The following is a 17,944-nucleotide window of genomic DNA, read 5'->3' on the forward strand; positions in this document are numbered from 1 at the left end:
TGCAGTGTGTAAGGCTGTGGCTTGAAAAAACAAAATATGGGGATGGCGATCTACCTAATCACGCTGCTGGGAGTGGAAGTGTTGATCACATCAATACAGACTATGGGAAATACGATGAAGACGCTGACACCGACGCTGACACCCCAGAACAGCAGTAACATACGGGTATCTTTGGCTCATGCCTTGAACCAGACAGCCTTCTACGTCTTGATGGCACAACCAGAACAGCCTTTTCACACGTGCCTTGTTGGACTACACATAGATAATGTAGAAGTAATTGGGAAAGAAGTGACTGGATTACGAGGGTTGATAGGTGTGCATTGTAATGCAGCTAGCATCCTCATGGCTCCTTTAGCTACCTTATTAAACAATCAGGGCCTGAGGGAATGGTTGGAGATCTTAATCAAGGTTGGGTTATCGATTTTATGTATAATCATGTGTATAATTTTAATATTACCATGCTTCTTATCTTGCATGTAAGGAATGATCCTCTGAACGTCAGTAAGTGTCTATACGGTGGAAAAACAAAAAGGGGGAATTGAGGAGGAACAAGGAGAGAAGGGATGGAAAGAGTTAACAGGATTCAGGCAGCTCCTGCCCTGAGCCTTGAACAAGAGTAAAGGAAGAGAACAGGGAAGTAAACAGGTGCAGACCCTTAGACTTGAGAACAACACAAGCCTTCAGGACAGCAGCCAATGGTGCTAGTGGTAGTGGCGCGTGGACAATGCCCGTACACCAGTCACAGCTTACTTAGTGGTGGTTGTACTAGTAGAGAAAAGGATATATTGATGCTGTAGCAAACAATAAAGGTCTTCAGTTTCTCCCCAATAGGAGTCTGTGCCCTAAATCCGCCCCAGCTCAATGCTGTTTCCTGTCGGGGGCACTCGCCAGCCCAGCCAGCCCAGCCCTTCCCTGAATCTTGACTCCTTTCTGCCGTCTCCCCAGTCGAGCCCAGCAAAGCAGCCCTGCTAGGACTGGTGTCACAGAAGGAAACGGAGGCCACAGAGAACCTTCATCCAGCCGGCATGCTGAGGAGATCCCCACCCTGGGGAACTTGCAGCCTCACATCCCAAACTTGCTCCCCACAACAGCAGGAGACAACTGGCCCGGGGGATCCTCAGGGAGGTCCTTTTGCCCCAGGGAAAGGGCAGCCTGACCCGAGCTGACACCCACACCAAAGGGTTTCTCTTTCCATGTCCCCCCTGCACACACACACATTGCCCTGCTCTTCTCCCGGGACATCCAATCTCCCCACAGAGACTTTTCCCTACAGAGCTCATCTCTGCTGACCTGGACGGCCATTCCTGAACCCCCTCCCCAGGCTCCCCACAGACCCTGAACTGGTGGTGCTTCTCTGCAGAGCAAGTGGGCTGTGGTGGCCATGGCCACGCTGGTGAGGCTGAGAGGCAGACCCAGCTCAGGGTGGCTACTGCCCCCTCCACCTTTGCACACAGATGCTGTCCATGCAGCTCCAGAAAAGAACTTGGAGAAAGGAACTCAGACAAACAAGTCGGTGCAGGGTCCTTTATTTGGTTTAAACACGCAGACAGCACAGCTCCTTATTTACACAAAGTCTCTGAGGCACACAAGGCAGGCAGAGACTGACATAGAAATAGGATGAAGAATGGCAACATTTTTGAGGACAGAATACTCCCCGAGCAAGCTAAACCCCAAAGAAACCAAATCAAACAACCCACCAAAGAGAGGCTGGGCCTGTAATGAGTTCCATTACTAGTGATACGCAGGGGAAGATGAGCAGTTCATTGCTGCTTCTGCAAAGCAACCGGTCATCAGTTTCCTCAGGGCGTCCTTGAGCTCCTGGTTCCTCATGCTGTAGATGAGGGGGTTCACTGCTGGAGGAACCACCGAGTACAGAACTGCCAGCAGAAGGTTCAGGGATGGAGAGGAGATGGAGGGAGTCTTCAGGTAGGAAAAGATACCAGTGCTGACAAACAAGGAGACCACGGCCAGGTGAGGGAGACAGGTGGAAAAGGCTTTGTGGCGTCCCTGCTCCGAGGGGATCCTCAGCACGGCCCTGAAGATCTGCACGTAGGACACCACAATGAACACAAAACACCCAAAGCCTAAACAGACACTGACCACAAGTAGCCCAGCCTCCCTGAGGTAGGTGTCTGAGCAGGAGAGCTTGAGGATCTGGGGGATTTCACAGAAGAACTGGTCCACAGCATTGCCCTGGCAGAGGGGCAGTGAAAATGTATTGGCCGTGTGCAGCACAGCATAGGGAAAAGCAGTGTCCCAGGCAGCTGCTGCCATGTGGACACAAGCTCTGCTGCCCAGGAGGGTCCCGTAGTGCAGGGGTTTGCAGATGGCCACGTAGCGGTCGTAGGCCATGACGGTGAGAAGACAAAACTCTGCTGTGATCAAGAAGACAAAGAGAAAAACATGGGCAACACATCCCGAATAAGAGATGGCCCTGGTGTTCCAGAGGGCATTGGCCATGGCTTTGGGGAGAGTGGTGGAAAGGGAGCCCAGGTCAAGCAGTGAGAGGTTGAGGAGGAAGAAGTACATGGGGGTGTGGAGGCAGTGGTCACAGGCTACAGTGGTGATGATGAGTCCGTTGGCCAGGAGGGCAGCCAGGTAGATGCCCAGGAAGAGCCAGAAGTGTAAGAGCTGCAGCTCCCGCCTCTCTGCAAATGCCAGGAGGAGGAACTCTGCGATGAAGCTGCCATTGGACATTATTTCGCTGCAGGAATAGGGGATAGTTGAAAGAGGAGAAGATATTGACAGTTTTTTTCTGAGCCTGTTTTATGCCATTTCTCAGAGAAAACACACAAAATGACTTCTTTTTTCAGAGGAACTTCGGTCAGTTCCTTTTTGTAGGTGCAGGATTGACGAGCAGGGGCTCTGCCCATGGGCTCCAGAGAAGTCAGACCTGTGCTATTGCAGTGGTGTCAAACAGCCCGTGCATTTGGTAGGTGTTCCTGGCAGTGGGTGCTTCACTTGAGTAAGAGGTATTTCCCTCAGTGACCGTGTGACATTTGTCCCTATTTATTCCAATGTGATGGAGTCAGCACCCAGACCTGCTGTGTCTGAGAGGGAAGAGCCCAGGGAGGGACCCAGCCCTTCCAACTCTGCTGTAATGAACAGCAAAGTCTGAGTCGGAGTCACTCACGGCCAACACAGAACCTTTCTGACCCCCATTTTCCATCTCTTGGCTTTCTCCAGACATGATAACAACAGCGTGCCTGTGGGGGAGAATGGGGCTGTCACTGAGTTCCCACCCTCCCCTGCTGAATTGCCCTGAGCACAGGGGAAGTACACTTCAAGCTCTTCACCTCAAGGAGGTTCTCATGTGCCTGAAAGGCAGTGCCCAGCACCTCCTGTAGGGAGGATCAACTTGTTTCCAAGTCCCACACACTGCATTGCCCACAGCCCCCCAGGATCAGTGACTCAAATGCATCTGAGATGCCTAACACTCCCCCCACAACCCAGACCTTCCAAAAGCAAGAAAAGGAGCAGCAGGAATTGGAGAAAAAAATGCAGAGCAATACCCTGATCCTTCTGCAAATGGGAAACAGGAGAGGAAGACAGCTGGCACTCGGGAAAGCCTTCTCCTTACACAGCACACACAGCACCTCCATGTTGGTGGCATCCCAGGCCGGTTGCTCTCAGTCCCTTTTCTCTGCACAAGGAAGAGGTTTATATGTCAGAAGAGATCAATCTTTGCTGGGGATCTGTCCTTCCACTCACAGCTTCTCCCCACAGCTCCATGAGGAGCTCCCAGGGGCAGGATGAGTACTGATGTAGGCTGGTGACAGAGTCCATGACCAAGGTCACAGACCCCCATGGTGAAGACACCCTGCTTGGAAGGACAGCTCTGGGCTCCCCCGGGTGCACACCCACCTTCACACCCCACAGCCATCCCCACCAGAAGGCAGCCGTCATGCCCTGTCCCTCTCACACTGCAGCAGGGAAGCCCTGCTCTGCAGCCCGGCTTCCTCTTCTCCATCACAGACAGATCCCAGAGGTTGCACACATTCAGGAGATCCTGCAAGGAACCACCGACACATCACCCTGCACCCAGAGACTTACTGTGTCAGAGGCTGGGAAGAGTTCTCCTCCAGTGAGCTCTCAGCCATCCTCCCCCTCTCCCCTGCCTTCAACCTCTCTCTGCCCCGCTCCTTTCTCCTTGGTGCCCACAGGCAGCCCCCTCAGCCCTGCTGCGCTTTGCAGAGCAGCTGCTGCTGGGCAGAGCTGTCTCCCTGCAGCTCTGCCTGCTTGCTAGGAGCTCTCTCTGTCCCAGGAGCACAGCCGAGCTCAGCAGCAGAGCAACAGCCCAACAACTTTTTAATGATCTCTCTGGTGGTTTTGGTGCCACGTCCGTGAAACCCAGGCACTGAGGGGAAGTTCAGGAAACCTCTTGAGGAGTCAAAGTCAGATGCAAACTCCAAAGTTTCTTGGAGCACTCATGGGTTCCACTGAGGGACGTTACTGACAAAGCCTCTCTGGGGGCTGGTTGAAGGAGAAACCTGGATTCAGTGATGACAGGTAGGCAAAGGCAAGGTGAAGGGGCCTCTGATGCTGAGTAAACCTTGGAGTGCTTTGTCCAGCTAAAAGACCAAGCCCTGACTCGCCAGCCCCTGCAAGGCAGACCCTGTCCCTCAGCCATTCCTCAGGGTTCTTCCTGGGGCAGGGTGATGTGGGGTTGTGCAGTGCCAAGGGCAGGGCCAAGGTCCTCTGCTTCTGAGTTTGTCCTGGGTGGGCTGAGGAGGCACTGAGGTGCTTGTGCTGTAAGGTGAAGGGGTCTTCTAGTAGGCCTTGGGGGTTGAGAGAACAGCCCTTGCCAAGGGGAGAAAGACCTCGGCTCTCTTGGGGGCTTTTCGTCTTGCCAGAGTCCTTGAGTGTCTCCACCACAGGATGTCCTACAGTGTCCCACACCTGCGCTTGCCATTGCACCGTGCAGATCAGACTGTCCCCAGGAGAGGCTTGAGCAACGCCTGAGGGACATGTTCTCCCTTCCAGGAGTCTGGAGGTCAGGACCTGTAGCCTTCGTGGAACACCTCCAGGTTTCTCAGCATCAGAGTGACCTTGCCCTTGCCTTTGCCTGCTTGGGACGAAGGGAGATCCTGGCAAGAGGGCAGTGCTGCCGAGAGCTCTGGAGTGTCCTTCTCCTCCCACAATCACAGAACCAAGGAGGCTGGAAGGCAGCCAGCTGCCACCTTTTCTGGGCTTCCCCTTCAAGCTTGGTTTTAGCCAGCAGCTCCTTTCTCAGCCATGCCAGCCTCCTGCTACTTTTGTGTGACTTTCAGCATGTCAAGTTGGACCATTCTGGATTGTGAAGAGGAGATCCTTGAGCATCAAACAGCTCTCTGCTCCCGTCTTCTCTGCCAGGCTGTATCCCATGGGATTCTTCCAAGGAGGTCCCTCAGCAATCCAAAGTCTGTTTTCTCTTTGCCTTCTTCCCTTTCCTTAGGATCCTCAACTCTACCTTCTCACTCTGGATTCTTCCATTCCTCACCAGTTCTTCCTTGTTTGTAAATATTGTGGTTAACCCCAGCAAAAAATTAGGCACCACCCTGCAGCTTGCTCACTACCCTCCCCCAACATTAGTGGACAATGGAAGCGGAAAGGAAAAGTAAAAGCAAGGAAGCTTCGGGGATAAGATGGTCATTTTCGGTCCTTGGCCTGGTTATGTCCCCTCCAAACCTCTTGTACCCGCAGCCCCCCAGTCTATTCACTGGTGGGGCACACTCAGAAACAGAGCAGGCCTTGAAGCTGTGCAAACACTCTTCAGCAACAGCTAGAACATTAGTGTGTTCTCTGCATTGTTTTAGTCACAAATCTTGAGCACAGCACCATGGGAACTTCCATGAAGAAAAGTAAGTCAAGCTCAGGAAGACCCAGTCCAATCACCACCCATTTATTCCATCCTATTTCTGTCATCCTCAGGTCCCAGACTGTCCAAAACCACCTCTATTAACACCACACCTTCCCACCACGTGGCTGACAGACAGCTATCATTGCCTTATCTATAGGTAACCCCCTCACATGTCCATAAAATTGTCCATAAATTTTGAACTGTGTTCATGTATTCCATGACTCTGGTTCCATTTGGTATGGCGGTTACTCAGCACAAAGGAGGTGTGTTGTGTGCAGTTACTGGTCATGAAACCAGCACAGGCTGGGCCATTGCTGCACATTGCCAGCTTTTTGCAAGGTCCATTTAGGTGATAACTGCTGCGGTACTTCCTAAAATATACAACTCAAATCGTGAGTTATTATCCAACCAAGGTTAAATCTACTGCAGGTACATATCAGATTCCATCATCATCCAACCAGTGCACCCGTGTCCTTGAGCAAAAGCAATCCCACAATCAGGTTGGCCTTTTCCTGAGGGAGGAGCAACCCGTGCCATCTTTCCAAGCCTGCTCCCTACTTGCACTATGGGGTCTTTGTCTTCGGTTTTTGTCTGGGCAGGGCCAGGTTGATCAGTCAATCCTCTGATATTAACTACGCAGGTGGCTTCTGCCCAGTCTGCATCCCATCCCTTGTGTTTCCCAGCCCCCTTTGCTCTCACTCTTGTCCTTAACAGTCCCTTCTCTCCGTCAATCATTCCGGAGGCTGGTGTGTGACAGGGGACGTGGCACACCCAATCATTGCCACATTCCCTGGCCCAGGGGCTACTGAGGGTGTTTCAGAAAGGAATCCTGCTGTCTGCCTGAGGTCTTTCTGGGGTGCCACAGCACTTGCTGTTCAAGGCCCAGGATGGTGTTTTGGGGGGTGGGTCACGATGGGCAAGGGGCATGTTGTCAACCCTCTGGTTGTCACTTCTAGCACAGTAAGCACACGGTGCTTGCCTTGGAAGGTTCATGGCAGTGTGATATAATCCATCTGTGAGGCCTCTCTCATGGGGCACGTGGCTGGCTCATAGTTAACTTGCCTTCCACCACAGCTCACAGGTCCTTCTCCGCAGAGCTGCTCTCCAGCAGGTAGACCCTCAGGCTGTACTGGTGCATAAGCTTATTCCTCCTCAGGTGAAAGACCTTACACTTGCCCTTAGTGAACCTCAGGTTCCTCCCCACCCAGCTCTCCAGCCTGTCCAGGTCTCGCTGAATGGCAGCACAGCCTTCTGGCGTGTCAGCCACTACTCCCAGTTTAGTATCGACAGCAAGTTTTAGTTGTATGTTTTAGCAAGTACTGCAGCAGGTATCACCTAAATGAGCTTTGCAAAAATCTGGACAAGTGCAACAATCATAGAATCATGGAACTGTGTTTTTTGAACACCTCCGGGGATGGTGACACCACCACTTCCCTGGGCAGCCTGTTCCAGTGCTTCACCACTCTTTCAGTAAAGAAATGCTACATCATGTCCATCCTAAACTTCCCCTGGTGCAACTTGAGGCCATTTCCTCTTGTCCTGTCACTTCTTTCTAGGGAAAAGAGACTGACCCCCACTTCACTACAACCTTCTCTCAGTTTTAGAGAGCGATGAGGTCTCCCCTCAGCCTCCTCCAGACTAAAAAATCCCAGTTCCCTCAGCCGCTCCTTGCAAGACCTGTTCTCCAGACCCTTGACCACCTTCGTTGCCCTTCTCTGAACACGCTCCAGCACCTCAGTGTCTTTCTTGCAGTGAGGAGCCCAAAACTGCACACAGGATTCGAGGTGTGGCCTCACCAGTGCTGAGTACAGGGGTACGATCACCTCCCTGCTCCTGCTGGCCACACCATTGCTGATACAGACCAGGATGCTGTTGGCCTTCTCGGCCACATGGGCACACTGCAGGCTCATGTTCACCAGCTGTTGACCAGCACCCCCAGGGCCTTTTCTGTCAGGCAGCTTTCCAGCTGCTCATCCCCAAGCCTGTAGCGCTGTGTGGGGTTGTTGTGACCCAGGTGCAGGACTCGGGCTGTTGGACTGGTTGAACCTCATACAATTGGCCTCAACCCATTAATCCAGTCTGTCCAGGTCCCTCTGCAGACAAGCAGTTCAATACTCCCACCAAATTTGGTGCCATCTCCAAACTCACTGAGGGAGCACTCGATCCCCTCACCCAACTCATCGATAAAGATGTTAAACAAGACCGGCCCAACACTGAGCCCTGGGGGACACTGCTTGTGACCAGTCACCATCTGGATTGAACTCCATTCACCACCAACCCTGTGCTCGGCCATCGAGCCAGTTACCTTGACCCAACTTGAGCCAGTTGTAATGACCAGTAACTCCACACAACACACCTTTCCTCTCCTGAGTAACCACCATACCAATGGAAGCCAAGCCATGGACGACACGGACTCAGTGGACACTTCACGGACAATTTCATGGATATATTTGAGGGGTGGCACATATTTAAAGCAATGATAGCTGTCTGTAAATACCATGATTGAAAGGGGACAGTTGTATAAGAAGGTTTTTTTGCACAGTTTGGGACCTGAGTATGACAGAAATAGTATGGAATAACATGTGGAGATTGGACTGTGTCTGGCTGGGCTGGACTGACTTCTGTTCATAAAGCTCCTGTGGTGCTACGTCTCAGTTTCGTGACCAAAACAATGCTGAGAACACACGAATGTTCTAGCTGTTTCTGAATGTTGTTTGAAAAGCGTCAAGGCCTTCTCTGTTTTGACTGTGTCCCACTAGTGAATAGAGGGGTGAGGGTGCAAGAGGTTGGGGGCAGACACAACCAGGCCAATGACCCCAAATCACCATCTTAAATTTTCAAGCTTTTACTCTATCTTTCCTCTTCCCCTGTCCCACTGAGGTTGGGGGAGAAAGGTGAACAAGGTGCAGGGTGGTATCTAATATCTTGTGGGGGTTAAACCACAACATTTATAAACAAGGGAAGGCTGGTTAGGAATGGAAAAGTCTGAGGTGAGAAGGTAGGTTGGAGGATGTGGAGAAAACGGAAGAAGGCAAAGATCAGGATTTTAAGAGAGCAGATTTCTGGCTGCTGAGGGACCTCCTTGGAAAAATCCCATGGGCTGCATCTAGCAGAGAAGACAGGTGCAGAGAGGTGTTTGATGCTCAAGGATCTCCTCTTCACAATATACAATGGTTTACCTTGACATGATGGAAGTCACACAAAAGTGGCAGGAGGCTGGCATGGCTGAGAAAGTAGATGCTGGCTCAAACCAAGCATGAAGGAGAAGCCCAAAAAAGGTGGCGGCTGGCTGCCTTCCAGCCTCCTTGGTTCTGGGATTGTGGGCGGACAGTGAAACTGCAGAGTTCTTGGCAGCACTGTCCTCTTGACAGGAGCTCCCTTCGTCCCAGGCAGGCAAAGGCAAGGTCAAGGTTGCTCTGATGCTGAGGAAAATTGGGGGTGTTCCATGAAGGCTACAGGTCCTGACCTCCAGCCTCTGGGAAGGGAGAACATGTCCCTCAGGCGTTGCTCAGGCCTCTCCTGGGAACAGTCTGATCTGCACGGTGCAATGGCAAGCGCAGGTGTGGGACACTGTAGGACATCCTGTGGTGGAGACACTCAAGGGTAAGACAAAAAGCCCCCAAGAGAGCCAAGGTCTTTCTCCCCTTGGCTAGGGCTGTTGTCTCAACCCCCAAGGCCTCCCAGATGACCCCTTCACCTTACGGCACCAGCATCTCAGTGCCTCCTCAGCCCACCCAGCACATACTCAGAAGCAGAGGATCTTGGCCCTGCCCTTGGCACTGCACATCCCCACATCACCCTGCCCCAGGAAGAACCCTGAGGAATGGCTGAGGGACAGGGTCTGCCTTGCAGGGGCTGGGGAGTCAGTCCTTTGTCTTTTTTCTTGATAAAGCACACGAAGGTTTACTCAGCATCAGAGCCACCTTCACCTTGCCTTTGCCTACCTGTCCTCACTGCCTCCAGGTTTCTTTTTCCACCAGCCCTCACGGAGGCTTTGTCAGTAATGTCCCTCAGTGGAAGCCATTAGTGCTCCGAGAAACTTTGGAGTTTGCATCTGACTTTGACTCCTCAAGAGGTTTCCTCAGCTTCATCTCAGTCTCTGAGTTTCACAGACTTGGCACCAAAACCACCAGAGAGATCATTAAAAAGTTGTTGGGCTGTTGCTCTGCTGCTGAGCTGGGCTGGGCTCCTGGGACAGAGAGAGCTCCTAGCAAGCAGGCAGAGCTCCAGGGAGACAGCTCTGCCCAGCAGCAGCTGCTCTGCAAAGCACAGCAGGGCTGAGGGGGCTGCCTGTGGGCACCAAGGAGAAAGGAGCGGGGCAGAGAGAGGTTGAAGGCAGGGGAGAGGGGGAGGATGGCTGAGAGCTCACTGGAGGAGAACTCTTCCCAGCCTCTGACACAGTCAGTCTCTGGGTGCAGGGTGATGTGTCGGTGGCTCCTTGCAGGATCTCCTGAATGTGTCCAACCTCTGGGATCTGTCTGTGATGGAGAAGAGGAAGCCGGGCTGCAGAGCAGGGCTTCCCTAGTGCAGTGTGAGAGGGACAGGGCATGACGGCTGCCTTCTGGTGGGGATGGCTGTGGGGTGTGAAGCCCGGTGGGGATGGCTTGAGGGTGTGAAGGTGGGTGTGCATCCAGGGGTGCCCAGGGCTGTCCTTCAAAGCAGTGTCTCTTCACCCAGGGGGGCACTGACCAGAGGCGGGAATTCTGTCATCAGCCAGAGTCAGAACTCATCCTGCCTCAGGTTGTTCCCATGGAGCTGTGGGGAGAAGATGTCGGTGGAAGGACAGACCTCCAGTAAAGATGCATCTCTCCTGACACATAAACGTCTTCCTTCTGCAGAGAAAAGGGACTGAGAGCAACCGGCCTGGGATGTCACCGACGTGGAGGTCCTGTGCTCTGCTGTGTAAGGAGAATATTTTCCCCAGTGCCAGCTGTCTTCCTCTCCTGTTCCCCACTCACAGAAGGATCAGAGTATTGCTCAGCTTTTTTTCTCCTCTTCCTGCTGTTCCTTCTTTTGCTTGTGAAAGCCCTGGAATTTAGGGGGATTTTTGAGGTGTCTCAGATGCATTTGAGACATAGATCCTTAGAGCCTCTGGGCAACGCAGTGTGTGGGACATAGAAACAAGTTGAGTCTCCCTTCAGGAGATGCTGGGCACAGTCTTTTGAGCAACTGAGCATCTCCGTGGGATGAAGAGCTTGAAGTGCCCTTCCCCCGTGCTGGGGGCATTTCAGCAGGGGAGGATGGGAACCTAGTGACAGCCCCATTCTCCCCCACAGGCACGCTGCTGTTAGTACATCTGGAGAGAGCCTGGAGACGGAAAATGGGGGTCAGAAAGGTTCTGTGTCAACTGTGAGTGATCCCTTTGCAGACTTTGCTGTTCAGGAGAACAGAGTTGGAAGGGCTGGGTCCCTCCCTGGGCTTTTCCCTCTCAGACACAGCTGGTCTGGGTGCTGACTCCATCACACTGTAATAAATAGGGACAATTGTCACGGTCACTGAGGCAAATACCTCTCACAGGACTGAAGGCACCCATTGCCAGGAACACCTACCGAATGCACAGGCTGTTTGACACCACTGCAATAGCACAGGTCTGACTTGTCTGGAGCCCATGGGCAGAGCCCCTGCTCGTCAATCCTGACCGCACAAAAAGGAACTGGCTGAAGTTCCCCCAAAAGAAAGAAGTAATTGTGGTGGTTTTTGTGAGATATGGCATAAGATTGGCTCAGAGGAACCTGTTCTGGCTTGTCAATGTCTTCTTCTCTTTCAACAGTGCCCCATTCCTGCAGTGAAATAATGTCCAATGGCAGCTCTATCACAGAGTTCCTCCTCATGGCATTTGCAGACACACGGGAGCTGCAGCTCTTGACCTTCGGGCTCTTCCTGAGCATCTACCTGGCTGCCCTCCTGGGCAACGGACTCATCATCACCGCTGTAGCCTGTGACCCCCACCTCCACACCCCCATGTACTTCTTCCTCCTCAAACTCTCCTTCCTTGACCTGGGCTCCCTCTCCACCACTCTCCCTAAAGCCATGGCCAATGCCCTCTGGAACACCAAGGCCATCTCCTACTGGGGATGTGTTGCCCAAATCTTTCTGTTTTTCTTTCTCATTTCAGCAGAGTTTTATCTTCTCACAGTCATGGCCTACGACCGCTACGTGGCCATCTGCAAACCCCTGCACTACGGGACCCTCCTGGGCAGCAGAGCTTGTGTCCACATGGCAGCAGCTGCCTGGGGCACTGCTTTTCCCTATGCTGTGCTGCACACGGCCAATACATTTTCACTGCCCCTCTGCCAGGGCAATGCTGTGGACCAGTTCTTCTGTGAAATCCCCCAGATCCTCAAGCTCTCCTGCTCAGACACCTACCTCAGGGAGGCTGGGCTACTTGTGGTTTGTATCTGTTTAGCTTTTGGGTGTTTTGTGTTCATTGTGGTGTCCTACGTGCAGATCTTCAGGGCCGTGCTGAGGATCCCCTCGGAGCAGGGACGCCACAAAGCCTTTTCCACCTGCCTCCCTCACCTCGCTGTGGTCTCCCTGTTTATCAGCACCGGCGTGTTTGCCTACCTGAAGCCCCCCTCCATCTCCTCCCCATCCCTGAACCTGGTGATGGCGGTTCTGTACTCGGTGGTGCCTCCAGCAGTGAACCCCCTCATCTACAGCATGAGGAACCAGGAGCTCAAGGATGCCCTGAGGAAACTGATGACTGGTTTCTTTGCAAAAGCAGCAATGAACTGCCCATCTTCCTCTGCCTATCACTAGTAATGGAACTCACTACTGGCATAGCCTGTAGGTTTAGGAGGTTGTTTGATTTGGTTTCTTTGTGTTTAGATTTTCTTGGTTGTATCGATGCTGTTCACAAACCCTTCCCTTATTCTTCATCCTGTTTCTGTGTTAGTGTCTGCCTGCCTTGTGTGCCCCAGAGAATTTTTGTAAATAAGGAGCTGTGCTCTCTGTGTGTTTAAACCAAAGAAAGGACCCTGCACTGACTTGTTTGTTTGAGTTCCTTTCTCAACATCTTCTGTGGAGGTGCTGGCGCAGCGTCTGTGTGCTGAGGTGAAGGGGGCAGTAGACGCCCTGAGCTGGGTCTGCCTCTCAGCCTCACCAGCATGGCCCTGGCCGCCACAGCCCACTTGCTCTGCAGAGCAGCACCACCAGTTCAGGGTCTGTGGGGAGCCTGGGGAGGGGGTGCAGGAATGGCTGTCCAGGTCAGCAGAGATGAGCTCTGTAGGGAAAAGTCTCTGTGGGGAGATGGGATGTCCCGGGAGAAGAGCAGGGCAACGTGTGTGTGTGTGTGCAGGGGGGACATGGAAAGAGAAACCCTTTGGTGTGGGTGGCAGCTTGGGTCAGGCTGCCCTTTCCCAGGGGTCCAAAGGACCTTCCTGAGGATCCCTTAGGCCAGTTGTCTCCTGCTGTTGTGGGGAGCAAGTTTGGGATGTGGTGCTGCAATTTGCCCAGGATAGGGATCTCCTCAGCATGCCGGCTGGATGAATGTTCTCAGTGGCCTGTTTCTTGCTCTGGGACATGAAGGATGCACAGAGTGGTGTGGAGACTGAGGGCACGGAATCCGATTGGGGATAAATTGAAGACCTTTATTGTTTGCTACAGAATCATTATATACTTTTCTCTACTAGCACATGCACCTCTACGTAAGCTATGATTGCTGCACGTGCATTTTCCACGTGCCACTACCACTAACACCATTGGTGGCTGTCATGTTGTTTACTTCCCTGTTCTCTTCATTTACTCTTGTTCAAGGCTCAGGGCAGGAGCGGCCTCAATCCTGTTACCTCTTTCCATCCCTTCTCTCCTTTAAAGCCACCACACAAGCAGCAGCACATACACAGCTGGGAAGGCAGCGAGTCCCATCCCATTCCCCTCTCAGGCTCATCTGGGGTGAAGGTCATGAGGGGGCCTTGCATCCCCTGCAGCATTGACCCGTGGATTTGGTTCACTTTGGTCCTTCCCCCTGACATGTTTGTCAGTCCCGTGTTGCAGACTAAGAGATCTCTGTGGCTGCTCACGAGCCGCAGACATTCTCTGTTTCCCTGGGCACAGCTGAGCTTAACCGAGGTGTTGTGACGTGTTTCGATGGCTGCAGGGCCATTTGCAAGCCCTCGCGTTGCTCTTGTCTTTGTCAGCTCCTGCTTGTGCTCCGTGCTCGTGTTCACCTGCTGGGGAATGGCTCCTCTGCCCATGCTCAGCCTCACCATCTTGTGTGCCACCAGACCCTCTGTGCCCAGTGCAGAGACTGCTTCTTCTGGGGCATCATCCCTTCGCTGAGAGGAGCCTGCACGGGCACCAGCTACTATGAACCAGGAGCGTTGCTCTCTCCTCCGCTGTGCTGCTGAGCTCCTTCACACGGACTGCTGTGGTTTATGCCTCCATGATAGGCACCATCCTGAGGATAAACTCTGTGCAAAGCCACAATAAGGCCTTCTTCACCCGGATATCCTTCACCTGCGTATCCTCTATTTCTTCACTCTGTGTCTCTCACGCTGGCTGCGTGTTTGGCGATGCAGGGCCTGAACAGAATCTGTCTGCAAACCTGCAGGTTCCCCTAAGGAGTTGCCTTCAGGAGAAGAATAATTTTAGATAATTTAGGTGTCACCCAACAGAGTAAGAAGACACCAGCCTTTGAGTGTTTCAACTGATCCAGAAAATGGAAACTGGGACGGCCACCTCTGATTCACCGATTCACCACGCTCAAACTGCTGGGGGTGACTGAGCTTGAGATTTTGCTCAAATGCAGCCAGTGGTTTAACCTCAGAAACTTTTCCAGACGAACCCAGCGCAGAGATTCCCCTGTGTGCCCAGACTAGAGGCAAAGAACAATCTGGGCATTTGGGATGTAAGACTAGCCTGAGCCCCAAGCTGAAATGTCGTGCCAACGTGGAGCATCACCCTATGCTGAACTTCCCATTTTGCTCCTTGCCTAATGCTACCCATTCTGCCCTGGGACAGAGCCTGTGGGGACAACACAGCCTGTGGAGAACTTTTGTTTCACTGCTTCAAACTGACCAGCTCCTCCCCTTGCTCTCCTCCCCTTGCGTTGTGAATCATCCTGTGTCTGGTCTCATCTGCTCTGCTCCTTTCTATGTCTAAAAACAACGGTATAGATGAAGGGAAAAACATTGGTCGTTATTATGTATACTTTTCTTGTGCTTCCTTCTGTTAGATTCGTATTTTGATTTTAAAAAATAATAACTGGGTACATCCGAGATTTGAGACTTGAACAGTGAGTGTCACCGACTGTGCTGCAGGTGCCTGTGAGAACTTGTTTCCCAGAGGCTCCCTCTATACTCAATGGGGACAAGAGAAAACACTAGAGGTTGGGTCCTCCCAGCCTATAACCGGCATCCAAAAGAAAGCTTACAAATCTCTTCCAGACACCCTTGCTCTGTGTTTAGGTCAGGACACTTGAGGGTAATAGCAATGAGCAGCTGTTTGGAAACAACTGCATTTGAGTGGAAGCGGATGTCAGATGAGACTCTGTGGAACCACAGAAAATTTCAGTCAGTATTTAGAGTACTAAGGAAGACAAGTCAGACTTGGTCCTTGTTCCCCCTTCCCACCCCTGTCCTCTCCTGAAGAAACAGCGAACAAGAAGCCATGGAAGATAGTGGGGGATTACAGAAGAGATACTTGATATTACTTATTTTGAAATCAACAGATTCTCGGGGATTCCTAGCCCAAAAAGGCAAGTATGGAAAATTAGAAAGAACAGCTTTCAACATACAGATTTGGTTTGATTTCATTTGTTTTGATTGTTTAATGTTTGTGCAATAGAAGAGGAGAGTTTGGCACATAGGTGTGACAGAGGTTTGACGGATTTGGGATTACCCAGGAATGGGGTGAAATAGCTAACGGCCTCTTTAAAATGTGTTCTGGAGAAAGAAATCCTTTGTGAGTGTTTGGAAAGGGTAGAAAAGAGACAACAAATTCTGTGAGGACTCCCACTGAAATGCGAAACAGAAAAATTTAGGTGGGAGAAATGCTTGAAGGACTGTCTCTGTCTGTGTCATATAGCAAGACTGCAAGAAAGGAAAGCAGCAGAGAAGGAAGGACAGAACTATTCACCCAGATGATGAAATTATCACAGCTGGTTTTTGCCAGGTTCCTGTCTCCTCAGGATGAACTGAAATTGAGCATGGGACCAGAAAACAAAACTGCAGTTACTGAGTTCATCCTAGAGGGTTTCTCAGGGCTTGATCAAAGACTACAGCTGTTTCTCTCTCTGGTCCTTCTGCTCGTCTACCTGACAACAGTGATGGGGAATGCGACCATCATTTTCCTGGTGTGTACGGACCATCGCCTGCAAACCCCCATGTACTTTTTCATCAGCAACCTGTCCTTCCTGGAGATCTGGTTTACATCCTCCACAAGCATCAAACTCGTTGTGATCCTGGCTTCTGGGAGGAGAAGAATCTCCCTAAGCAGCTGCTTTGCCCAATCCTATTTCTATTTTGCCCTGAGCTGCACAGAGTTGGCTCTTCTGGTTGTCATGTCCTTTGACCGCTATGTTGCCATCTGCCAGCCTTTGTGTTACGTTGCCATCATGAAGCCTCAGCTCTGCATCCGCCTGGTTGTTGCTGCTTGGGTCACAGGCATCACACTCATGAGTTACCGTCTGGTCCTCCTCCACACGCTGACTTTCTGTGGCTCCAACAAGATCCACCATTTTTTTGGTGACAACTCCCCCTTGTTCAAATTGTCCTTCTCTGACACCAGCCTGCTTTGGAAACTAGACTCTTTTTTATTGCCATTTGTCGTACTGGGTTCCTTATGTTTAACTCTGGCATTTTACATGGGCATCCTTCTCTGTATTCTACACCTTCCAGCAGCCTCTGGGAGGAAAAAAGCTTTTACTACATGTTCTTCCCATCTCACCACCTTGGCCATTGTATATGGGAGCTGCATTGCTCTCTACGTGTGTCCTTCCGAAGATGTTTCCTTGGAGACAAACAGAATCGTAGCTTTGTTGAACACCGTCCTGTACCCGTTCTTAAATCCATTCGTCTACAGCCTTAGAAACAAGGCTGTGATGCTGGCCCTGAACAAAGCCGTTGCCCGTGCAACAGTACAGCTTTTCCCCTCGTCATGATGCCTTTCTGGACAGTGATTCCAGCGACCTGCTGTCACCTCTTAAATGATACATGTGCATATGTATGTGACCTCCAAACACAGATGCCTTGGGAGGCTGAAGTTCTTGTGGGATTGTGTCAGGCTAAGTGATACGAAGCTCATCTGTACAGTCAAAGAAAGCATTACCAATGGCAGAAGGAGTAGCTCAGCTAATACCCTGCCTCAGCTCTCCCAGACCCATCCCAGGAGAGCCACCAGCTCATCAAGAGCCCTTCTCTGCAAACTAAGAAGAGCACAGAGGCACAGAGGCAGGTGGGAACCCAAATTACAGGCTCCTGAGGCATGAACAAGTTGTCCCAGCTCCATCCAGGGCTGCCCTGGGAGAGCCATCAGCCCCGTTTCCAGGTGTCAAACCCATCAAGAGGAGTCACTGAGAGCAGCTTTCTGGATCACCACTTGGGCTAAGGGGACTGTTGCCTGGAGGTGGAGGACACCTTTTGGGATGCAGGGCAGGAGCATTTTTGGATTGCACAGGACGTATTATGGGAAGTTTAGGGGAGGCCCTCGACCAGTGTAACCTGTTCTGTCTTCTCATGAAACTTTATTTCTAACTCTTTCCTGGGTGAGTCAATCTCTCCTCTGTGTGAATCTATGAGCACAGGGGTGTGAGTGCAGCAACTGCAGCAGGACGAGGGGGTCAGACAGCCCTTGTGTCATTTGTGCCAGCAACCGAGAGACCGGAGTAAATGGACGTCAGAGTTTGCGTGTGGGTGTGTGTGTGAGACTGAGGTGGTCTGTACCAACATCTGGAATGGGACTGTAGCCTCAGGGGCTCATACTGAGGAGACCAAGTGTCAAAGCCCGGGTGCTGGAGGGATCCACCCTGTACAGGTACCTCTATAGAACAGAATGGTTCAGTAGGGAGGGGGCTACAATGATCATCTAGTCCAACTGCCTGACCACTTCACCTCTAACCAAAAGATAAAATATATTCATAAGGGCGTTGTCCAAATGCCTCTTAAA

The 17,944-nt window shown here is 51.8% G+C and overlaps 2 protein-coding genes across 2 annotated transcripts; both read left to right on the forward strand.

Annotated features, from left to right (window-relative positions):
• Nucleotides 1–11,632: 11,632 nt before the first annotated feature.
• On the forward strand, nt 11,633–12,598 carry LOC147412968 (olfactory receptor 14A16-like). The gene has a single exon (XM_086480836.1). It carries the CDS (start codon nt 11,633–11,635, stop codon nt 12,596–12,598), a length of 966 nt encoding a protein of 321 aa, XP_086336962.1.
• A 3,322-nt stretch (nt 12,599–15,920) lies between these two features.
• Nucleotides 15,921–16,940, forward strand: LOC147412969 (olfactory receptor 6E1-like). The gene has a single exon (XM_086480837.1). It carries the CDS (start codon nt 15,921–15,923, stop codon nt 16,938–16,940), a length of 1,020 nt encoding a protein of 339 aa, XP_086336963.1.
• Nucleotides 16,941–17,944: the final 1,004 nt, after the last annotated feature.

The sequence above is a fragment of the Leptosomus discolor genome, unplaced genomic scaffold (genome assembly GCF_034619465.1).
Source record: "Leptosomus discolor isolate bLepDis1 unplaced genomic scaffold, bLepDis1.hap2 HAP2_SCAFFOLD_35, whole genome shotgun sequence".
Lineage (NCBI taxonomy): Eukaryota > Metazoa > Chordata > Aves > Leptosomiformes > Leptosomidae > Leptosomus > Leptosomus discolor.

What these genes read in the sequence shown, in the direction of transcription:
- LOC147412968 (XM_086480836.1), top strand. Translation starts at nt 11,633, where the DNA reads ATGTCCAATGGCAGCTCTATCACAGAGTTCCTCCTCATGGCATTTGCA.
- LOC147412969 (XM_086480837.1), top strand. Translation starts at nt 15,921, where the DNA reads ATGATGAAATTATCACAGCTGGTTTTTGCCAGGTTCCTGTCTCCTCAG.